The sequence below is a fragment of the Microplitis mediator genome, chromosome 7 (assembly GCF_029852145.1).
Source record: "Microplitis mediator isolate UGA2020A chromosome 7, iyMicMedi2.1, whole genome shotgun sequence".
NCBI classification, from domain to species: Eukaryota; Metazoa; Arthropoda; class Insecta; order Hymenoptera; family Braconidae; genus Microplitis; species Microplitis mediator.
This window is the reverse complement of record NC_079975.1, coordinates 10576069-10587130: the sequence shown is the minus strand read 5'-3', so window position 1 is coordinate 10587130 and position 11062 is coordinate 10576069. Positions and strand designations below refer to the sequence as shown.

At 28.0% G+C, this 11062-nt stretch overlaps 1 protein-coding gene across 1 annotated transcript; it reads left to right on the top strand.

Moving 5' to 3' along the window:
* Positions 1-220: 220 nt before the first annotated feature.
* Positions 221-9175, top strand: LOC130671626 (ruvB-like 2). The gene is made up of 5 exons (XM_057475645.1): positions 221-375; positions 1893-2006; positions 2095-3231; positions 5382-5487; positions 9136-9175. Exons 1-5 carry the CDS (start codon positions 370-372, stop codon positions 9162-9164), a joined length of 1392 nt encoding a protein of 463 aa, XP_057331628.1. The 5' UTR covers positions 221-369; the 3' UTR covers positions 9165-9175.
* Positions 9176-11062: the final 1887 nt, after the last annotated feature.

Sequence of the window (11062 nt, the reverse complement as noted above, 5' to 3'; positions counted from 1 at the left end):
ATTTTCATCATTCTAATCCCATAAATATATATGCACTTATAAATAACTTTCAAATAAAACCTCCGGATGACATTAGAAAAATCAAATTCTCCGAAGATACTGAAGTATTAAAATCTTTTACAAGCTTTGCAATAGAAATCAAGGATACACTCAACCTGACACACATTACAACAATAAATAGAAATGCCCAATGAATATTTTGAATTGGAAGAACAATCCGCGCCAAATGCAATACTCAAAAAACTACAGTGTTATCATTGGCTGTAGGGTAGCATACGAGAGCGCTCTCTCAGGCCAGCTGGGGAACCATTAAAAGTAATAAAAAAGAAAAAAACCAATAGCCAATAGCTAATGTAATTGAACGAAACGATGGCGGTAAGACTATTATTTATTTCATTATTACATTAAACTTATTTTAAATGTCAATAGTTATGCTTAATAATTTATAATGTTTTAAAATATTTTTTTATTAATCAAAATGTTCTTAAATAATTATGTTATTACATCAAAATAATTTATAGTCATGCGTGTTTTATTAATTATAGGTTAGCGAATGCATTTTATTCACTAGTTTACTAAGATAATATTCTAGTGTGAAGTTTTCATTTATGACAAATATTGACAACTATGATTGATATAGAGTTAAACAGACATTTACTTGATTATTTCATCAAAAAATTACATTTAATCTAAACATTTGTTGGTTGCCATGACAACATCCAATTGAATTATTACTTAGCGTTTTGTCCTTTTCTGTCTTTCACTCTCAGGTGGTTGACCGGTACTTTCTTTGTTGAACTTACAAATTGAATGAGAACTTTGTCCAAATTTTTCTTCTAAAAAAATGGGAATTTTTAACAAAATAAAGCTGAGATTACTAGATTATATCATGATACAGTATCTCTGCTTACTATTTTTTGTTCAGAGCTTTTAGCTAAGAAAAAAACTGGATAAAATTCGTCTGAACTCATCTTAAAATATTGACTAATTTTTTGATTCCTACAACTATTTAGAATTATATATAAGTACATTTTTTTTTTTTTTTTTTTTTTTGCATAAACTATAAATAATTCTTATCATTTAAAGCAGTAGTCTGGTAATTCGGATTGAAAAAATCGAAAATTCTTTTTGCTTAATTCGAAAGTACAATATATTGAGAAAATACTGTTAAAATTTCAAACTGGAATTCGAAATGGGAACGGAGTTGCAACGAGTTTTCGAGAACGCCTCATAGTTGCGCGCCGAAAATTACTGGAACTTTGAACGCGTTTATCTCGAAACAACGTTATTACGGTCGGCTCGGGTCATATTTTTTTTTTTCTATTCAAGCTATTGGTCTGAAACTTAAACTGGTGATTCTACACACTAGTACTGGACTAGGATTAATTTTTTTCACCCCTAACTTTTCATTTTACAACCCTTTGTATTCGAAAAAAAAAAAGACTTTTTTTTTCAAAGTCCGCCATTTCGTTATGTTTCGATGAAATTTCATAATCCTAGTTCCGATGAGAATGACATGTCTATAGATTAAGACTAATCAAGAATTTTTAATTTCGGATGTCCTCAAGAGTCAATATCAACCGGGCCACCCACGCGCTTTTTTTTGAGGCGTCAACTTCAAGCGACAATAATAATAATAATAAATTATTTAATTTTCTCAAACAAATTTTTTTTTGTTACCTTAAGATGTAAATAAAAACATTAAAAATGCAAAACTTTTCATTTGTTCTTTTTTTTTTAAAAAAAAAGGCTCCTAAAAAAAAAAACATGAAAAACGGCGCGAGTTACCAAACTACTACCATAAATATATGACATAATATGTGTTACAACTAAATCTATATCACAAAATCGTAAAAAAAAAAGTTTCTTAAAATTTTTTATTTTATGTTTAGGCCGTAGCAGCAGCAAAAGTACAAGAAGTACGAGAGATAACAAGAATTGAACGGATTGGGGCTCATTCTCACATCCGAGGTTTAGGATTAGATGACAGTCTTGAACCACGTCATGTAAGTTTACCAGCTATAATTAAAACTGATTTGAAATTGATGAAAAAATTTATTTATAATTAATTAATTATTAAATTTTTGGAAATAGGTTTCTCAAGGTATGGTGGGTCAAGTTACTGCTCGACGAGCTACTGGTGTTATCCTGGAGATGATTAAAGAAGGAAAAATAGCAGGACGTGCTGTCTTGCTTGCTGGACAACCAGGTACAGGTAAAACAGCTATAGCTATGGGACTGGCTCAAGCTTTAGGTCAAGACACACCTTTTACATCAATGGCTGGATCAGAAATTTATTCATTGGAAATGAGCAAAACTGAAGCATTGACTCAGGCTATCAGGAAATCTATTGGAGTAAGAATAAAAGAAGAAACAGAAATAATAGAAGGTGAAGTTGTTGAAATCCAAATTGATAGGCCAGCTACTGGGGTTGGAGCTAAAGTTGGAAAGTTGACTCTTAAAACAACGGAAATGGAAACTATTTATGATTTGGGTAATAAAATGATTGATAGCTTGATGAAAGAAAAGGTTCAAGCCGGAGATGTAATCACAATTGATAAAGCAACAGGAAAAATCAACAGACTAGGACGTTCATTTACGCGTGCTCGAGATTATGACGCAACAGGATCACAGACTAGATTTGTGCAATGTCCTGAAGGAGAGCTACAAAAGCGTAAAGAAGTCGTACATACTGTTTCGTTGCATGAAGTCGATGTTATTAATAGCCGAACTCATGGATTTTTGGCATTGTTTTCTGGAGATACAGGTGAAATAAAGTCTGAAGTACGAGAGCAAATTAATGCTAAAGTTGTCGAATGGAGAGAAGAAGGTAAAGCTGAAATTGTACCAGGAGTTTTGTTCATTGATGAAGTTCATATGCTTGATATGGAATGTTTTTCATTCCTTAATCGTGCTCTGGAAAATGAAATGGCACCTATCGTAATTATGGCTACTAACAGAGGAATAACCCGAATTCGAGGGACTAATTATAAAAGCCCTCATGGCATTCCAATCGATCTTCTTGATCGTATGATTATTGTTCCAACTAGTCCATATCAAGAAAAAGATCTAAAAGAAATTTTGAAAATTCGATGCGAAGAAGAAGATTGTGAAATGGCTGATGATGCTCTTACAGTTTTGACTAGAATTGCTTTAGAAACATCGTTAAGATACGCTATTCAGCTTATTACCACAGCGTCGTTAGTTAGTCGCAAAAGAAAAAGCACAGAAGTAAGTTAATTAAATTTTATTTGTTATTTTTAGGTACATTTCTTTAGAAATATAGCTCTTGTAGAGTCTTATGTCGCAATTTTCAAAAAATTTTGTTATTACATGTTCTATTTCATCGAGAAATGCCAAAAAAACCTTCGGTGTAAAAGCGTGTTTATATATATTGTAATCATTAGTAACTTATAAATTATTATCACTTATGTTACAATAACAACACACTTATATTAGAAATAACAACACCACAATTACAGCGATAAAAGAAAAGGCAAAGAAAGATAGTTTATTAAGATACAGATATGCGCTGTTTACTTGTCAATATATGACTAAATGACTAGTCGCGTTTCTATAAAATAAGAGAAGCCATTTGTTTTCTAGATATTCAAATATTTAAAAAGATCAGTTTCACTTTCGTTACAATATATATATGTGACATAACGCGCCATGTCCGAGTGATTGTGGCTGCAGTTCTTATCGGATCATTATAAAATTCGGTACACTTTTTATTTGGGCGATTAAGGTAAGTGACCCCTCTATCGGCCAGTTAAGCGTATTTTTTTTTTTTTTTTTTTTTTTTTTTTTTTTTTTCGAATTAAGAATTAAAATATAAAAAACCAATTCATGTATGAAATAGTAATAGAATTTTGAAACTTATACATTTAACTTCAAATTAAAAAACAATATATGAAAAAATGTTTATTAGAAATTGAATAATAAATGAAAATAACTTTAATTTCTGATGTCCCCTTTATCGGCCACCTTATAGATAAAATTTGAGCTGCTCGAATGTTTATAATTTATTTACATCTATTCTAAATATTTATATTTATTTTCAAGTATAACTCAATCAATTTGTTTATGTATTTTGACATTAACAAATTAAATTAAATATTTTGCATATACATGCTGATAACTTGAAAAAAAATAAAACTAAAGTGGCCGATAATGCATACAGAGGTAATTTTCTTGTATCTATATTCGGACACCTTATTTTTAATTTAAATTAGACAAAAATCATTAAATTGTTAACTCCTAAAATTACTATGAAACGAGCTAATAAGATTACAAAAAAAAAATCGGACTTTTATTGTTATTTTTAATTAGTAATCGGTTATTGAAAAAACAAGAAACCTCAACCTACCTGATAAGAAATCACCAGAAATCACATTTGACACACCACTATTTTTTTTTTAATTATAAAATGAATTTTTACAATAATCAAAGTATGTTTAATCGAAACTAGATTAATTTTACTTTTTTTGAAAAACTATTTACGCATGAATACCTACTTATTATGGAAATATATCGATTTTTCGACTAAGTGGCCAATAAAAAGGGCCTGGCCGATAGAGGGGTCACTTACCTTACCGTGATCACTTTCGAAGATGAGGAAAATCAGTCGATTAATTTGGAAGTTGTGGGTATTTGAAGTTTTCTTTTGAATTTCATAGAAATTACCTTTTATCGCTGTATCTTTGAATAACTTTTGAGCCAAAAGTTATAACTCAATTTTGTAAAATAGATTTCAAAGTTCGTGCGATTAGTTATATTATCCGCTGTATAGATTATTATTTTAACGATTTCTTTTAATCCTTTGAATCTTGAAAACTTGAAAAAAAAAAAATCCAAGAATTTTATTTTTGCGGATTTATCATCAGAATTACTTCTGAATGATACGATATAAATCAACTTCGTAAAATTAATGGTATACATTATGAAATAAGCACTAATTAACACCATTATAACTTTATTTTTAATTGATTAGTTTATTTTTTATGACGTACGTTTCAAAGGTATAATAATCGATTTCGTAAGATCGTAATTAAGTCTCTTTGGTTTTTTCTACGAATTTTAAAAGATAGAAATGTAACTCTACACGAGAGTTTCTCAGTTGACGTAGGGCTTCAAAAATGGAAAATATTTAAAAAAAAAAATGAACACTCATTATTCAAATGATATTACAAAGTCAATTTGATATTTAATTTATATATTAGAATATAAAACATATTATGTAGATTTTTTCATGAAATCTACCTAAAATTATATTTTTAACTTGATTAAAATACGGAATATACTTTTCCATTCCGGGTATAGCCGGATGGCTCTTTTTTTTTTTTTTTTTATTAATAACAAATTATTAAACTTATTTGCAGGTTAGTATTGATGATGTAAAACGAGTTTATTCACTGTTTTTGGATGAAAATAGATCTACTCAATTTCTGAAAGAATATCAAGACGACTTTTTATTCAACGAACTTCGTAAGTATAAATCATGCTATTGTGTATACAAAACATTTTCTGTCAAACCTATCGACACAACTCCTAGGATTTCACACTTGGCAATAAGAAAATTAGATTTTTCTTAAAAAGGAAAATTCTTTGAGTCCGATTTTAGGGATATAAGATTTTGCGAATGTCGACACTGATCCTGCAAAAGATTTTGATTATCTTTAGAGTAATGCCCCAGTATATGTATGTGAATGTTTCATAGCTTAAGAACAAATCGATTGATTTAGATCGGACTCACGATATTCAAAACGGTCCATCAATACTTAAATCAATCGGTCGAGTAGGTTTTAAGTTATTTGATCATGAAATTTATGGAAAAAAAAGTGTGATTAAGTATTAACGTAAGCGTGAATTGTGATTTGAAATTCGTAATTAAGCAAATACTATTTATTATTTACACTCATTTTTATAAAACTTAATCACAAAGTCAGAACTGTCATTTACGCAAAAAAATAAATGGTATGAGATAATTATTATTAAAAAAATTACAAGTACCAGAGTTTAAATTGCCAATGCCTTCAGTCATCGGGCGGAAACATTATTTGTTCCCAAGGAATGAACGAATTTTGTTTCTGCTCGCTGACGGATGATATTCGCAACTTACGCGTTTGTTACTATTTGTTCGCGGCATTGGACTAAAAATTTAGAGCGATCATAAAGCACCCTCAGCGCTTTCGCGCTTGAGGTGTGCAATTAGCTTATTTCGACTGGCAATAGAGACGCTGAAACTTGAAGTTTCGATGCTGGTATCATGAAAACATTAATTATATTCTTTGTTAAAATACAATTATAAAAACTTCCATAATTTATTACTATAAAATTACATTTTTTCGTGAGGATGAAATTCATTTCAATCTATTAATTTTGTATACTACCGTGCTAAGTACAGAAGTGGTAACTTACTATGGTATCGCAAGCTGATGAAAATCTACTTCCTAATTTTAACATAAAGTTGACTACAAAAGTCGAATGTAAAAATAGTTAATGTTAACTTATCGTCAATTTGGAAGTAAACTTCAGCTCTTCAAGTTTTTTCTTGCAACTTTCAGGTAACATTTTGTGTTAACTTGCACTCTATTAACGGCACTAGATTTACGCCAACTTGTGGTTCATGTTGTACTCATATTATAATCAAAACTTAAACTAAACAGAAGCACTCAATAGCAAGTTCTTCAAGAGAGAGTGTATAGTTGCCAGAAATTTTTTTTTCAACAGATGTGAATAGATTTCCATTGATAATATTGCGGATTTAAAGAGATTATTAGCAATCTTTTGATATCATCATATATCTAAATTAACCGGAGATTCGAGATTATTGAGGATCTTCAGAGATCACTATAACCGTGAAAATAATATTTTATAAAAATTATATAAAATATTACGAAATCTTATAAAATTTAAATAAAAATAAATAAATAAATTTAAATTTCATAAAATTTTATTAAACGTATTGCACAACTTATAAAAAGCAACAGGTTTATTCATTAGTGTTTCCTGTTAATATTAATGTGCTTTTTATAATGTGTTGGTGTGGTATAAAAATAATAAATACGATTTAATGCAAGTGAGTCGAAATTTTAAAAATTTAGAAATCATTTTACTACAATTTTAAGTGGATAGGACGTATAGCTGAAAAATAAGTATTTCTATTTTCGACACCTCTTTCCGTTCTTTCAGGAGTTAGTTTTTTCAGTATTCGTTCCTTTTCGATATAAAAGTAGCCTGAGAACCATCTGTACCAAATAGCAAGTCGGTTACCTCCTAGTTAAAAATAGTATTGGATGCCCGATAAACTCATGCCTAGCAAAGCAGGCCGGTAATGGCTAATAAATATATTAGGGTGTTTCATGAAAAAAAAAAAAAAAAAAAGTTTTAAGTCTCAAAGTCTCAAAAGTTACTTTGAGATAAAAAAAAATCCTTCTGAAAATCAGCTTAATATCTCGAACATTGAGCTGCCGCTTAACAAGTTTTTTCGTATTAAATGAATGTAGAAAAATTTTTTGTTAATTATGATAAACATATTCTTATAGAAAATTAAATTCTCCACAGAAACGGTTTGAATCATCGAGTTCGCAACTTTAACAGAAAAAAAATTACAGCTCTTCAAATTTTACCAAAAAAAAAATACGATTTTTTCTATAAACTTTAAATTTCTTAACGTTTTTTTTCAGTAAATAAATGAAAAAAATATTTTTTTCATTTCGATCAATGAGATCTTTTACGAAATTCAATTCTCTAATTATCATTAAACAATATGAGTAATTTATTTAGTAAGAATAAGAGTTTAAACCCGGTTTAGACAAATTAATTTTATCGACCTATCGACGAAATTCGTTAAAAATAAATGATATATAAAAAATTTTGTATTTTTCCATACTACAAAAACGTGTAACTTTTGCTCTATTTACTTAACACACAACAGGAATCATTCCATTTATGTAGAAAATTGAATCTCTTACAAGCTCTCACTAGTCAGAATAAAAAAAAAAATGCATTGATCTCATGAAGAAGAAAGAAAAACAAATGAAGCTTACAGAAAAAATCGTTTAATTTTATCAACTTGGAGGATTTTAATTTTTTTTCTTTCGAAGTTTCAAATTTGACGATCCTAACCTTTTTGTGGGGAATTCAATCTTTTACAAAAAGATGTTCATCGAAATTAAAAGAAAATTTTTCGTGGATGTTTTCACGTAAAATTAAATTTATCTTACTACATAAGAATGTTTTACCTTCAAATTATTTTATACTAAATTTCTTCCAGTATTAAAACGTTGGCTCTGAACGAAAACTTTTAAAGATTCGAATGATAATATTCTGGAGAAAGCTGCATATAATTGTCCATGATGAAGTTGATACTTTCTTAATTTACGAGAAATTTCATCCAAGTTTAGAATTCTTTTTTTTTTTGAATAAATTAATTATTTCCGTTTATTAAAACAACTCTTTAATATTTTTTATTTTAAATGATTATAGAAATAAATTCATTTAACCTTAATCGGTTGAACATGGGTCGTTTGTGTCCAAATATTCTACTGTAAAGAGCCTACATGCCTCCGAATTTTGATGGAAATGTTTATTAAAAAAGGGATTTTCGGGGCTGGCAACAACTCTATCACATAGTTAGAAGTCCAAAGAAGACCTACGAATTCATTCAGATTTTTCCTTACAGAATATCATAGTTAAATAAGCGGCGGACGCTAATGACCCATTTTCAACGTTGACGGGTGCTGAATACAGCGACACCGGATTAGGGTTAAATATTAAAATATTCGATAATTTTAGTATATATTTTAATTATCGGTTGAAATAATTTAACCCGAGTGGATTTAGATTTTTTTATGATGGTGATAATAAAAAAATCGCTATGCGTTCGAGGCATGCGATAAAATTTAGAGTACATACAATTACTCAATATGTTAAAAAAAATTTTTGTAGGTGTCTTACTTGATTCATTGCGTGAAATTTTGTATAAACTACAGTCTATAAAAATCTAACCGATAATATGACTTTCATTTCTTTTCAATCCGATTCCCTGAATGAACACTTAACAAACATATCACTTACATTTTATATGAATAATAATAAGTTGTCAATATATTGTTTTCTTTTTTTTTACAGCTGTTGAACAACCTATGGATATCGCATAAAAATAATATTATTAACAGAGCAAAAAAAATTAACAATTAAGTAAAATATGTTTATTTGTAATTCATTAATTTTATCTTTTCTACTATTATGTGTTTCATATTAAATTCTCTTTTCTTACATATAATTGTATACTGGTAAAAATAATAAAGAATTTAAAATATATTTGTCAATATAATTTGATTATCTGTATGGTAAATTAAACAACAACTGAATCCTGATAAAAAAATAAATGGTTATTTTTTTTTTTTTTGGTTCAAAGCTTTTTGTACTTGATCATAAAGATTTATGTTAAACTTGATAATATTAAAAATAACGTTTCATCTTTTTCAAAAATAATAAAAAAAACTTCAAATCTTATCGATTCGTTTTTTTGCTGAAACAAAACAATCAATTCCATTAACATCAAGAAGTTATTTAAAAAAATATAAACTGTTCCAATTAATATTACCTGTGATTAACTTAATACGTCCTTCGGAATTGTATGTTGTTAAATCCTTTTTATCGTTTGAAGTAAAACCATATTTATATTTGTCTTTATAAGCTGGCAATGGAATCACCGTAGATGATACAGGAACCATGACTAAATAATAACAACAGATAAGTAATTTTATTATTTAGAGTAATCGATGCACAGAAGAAAATGCCCCAAAAAATAAAATACTTGAACGAATTTTTATGATAACATATCAGATAATAATAAATTAATATCACAATTATAATACTAGCAAAGTAGTTTTAAAGTATTTAATATTTCATGGAAATTTTTACAATTTCGATAACTTTTTCTATTATTTATTTAATTCGAACAAAAATTATTTACAATTTGATAATGATTATATAGTTTAATTAGTATTTAATGCATTCATCATTAATTTTTCAATAAGTCAATAATAATAATTAATTATTTGGCCGCAGGTATTTTATATTACAAGTATGTATACAAAAATTATAGTGCCAGCATAATAAAATTTGTTGAGTGCGCTACAGTAACTGTATTTTTGCAACGAATTAGACAAATAAACATCATGATTTTCATTTTTGGTCAGTGAAATATTATAAAATAATAACGATTTTTACTACATATACTATAGTTTTTAATATTTGAATAAAACAAATGATAACTCGATAAATATGTGTAAATAAAATTTCATTTCATTTACGGTCTACCAGATGTGTGGATAGGGAATTTATGAAAAATTATGAGGACCAGTGATCGCGCCCGGGACTCGAAAAAAAAGTGAACTTCGAAATCTGACTCCTCAATCCTGTACCATGTCACTAAACTAGTGAGTTTCTGTTGAGAGTAAAATCTCTCTCTCTGTTTTCTCTCAAGAAATATAACTTACAAATTTGTATTTTCCTGGCATTATAAATAATAAAAATAGATTGATAGAAAATGGTGTGCTAGAATCTATATATAAAATTGGCCACTACAAAACTAATTTTACTCAGTAATAATTTTTATTTTAAATAATTTTATTTTATTAAAAATAATTTTAAAAAATATGATTTTAAATTTTGTTATGCTAGACTACAAATATTATAAGTATAGATGACACTAATTAACAAACAAATTGCCTGTTGTAAGCTTAGTAGACTAGAATAATAAAATTTGATGTATTTTTTCTGTTATTATTTCATGAATTTTTGAGTCTCACTTTTCTCCGTGTAAATTTATTTTTCTTACAATTTATACTGGATAATTTTAAATTTTATGTATTCAAAAATTTAATAAGAACAGCCTTAATAAGGATTGGTCAAGACCGTGTCTTGCTATATTTTAAACCCACGCGCCAATGACATCATCACACCTCTATTTCTCATATTTGTCATCGTTATTATAATTTTGAATTGTTATTTTTTTTTTTTTTTATTTCTATTCGAGCTAATTAAAAAC

Excerpts from the sequence above, each read along its gene's own strand:
- LOC130671626 (XM_057475645.1), top strand. Across the intron at positions 2,007-2,094 it reads ACAGTCTTGAACCACGTCAT|GTTTCTCAAGGTATGGTGGG; the intron begins GTAAGTTTACCA and ends TTTTGGAAATAG. Across the intron at positions 5,488-9,135 it reads CTTTTTATTCAACGAACTTC|CTGTTGAACAACCTATGGAT; the intron begins GTAAGTATAAAT and ends TTTTTTTTACAG.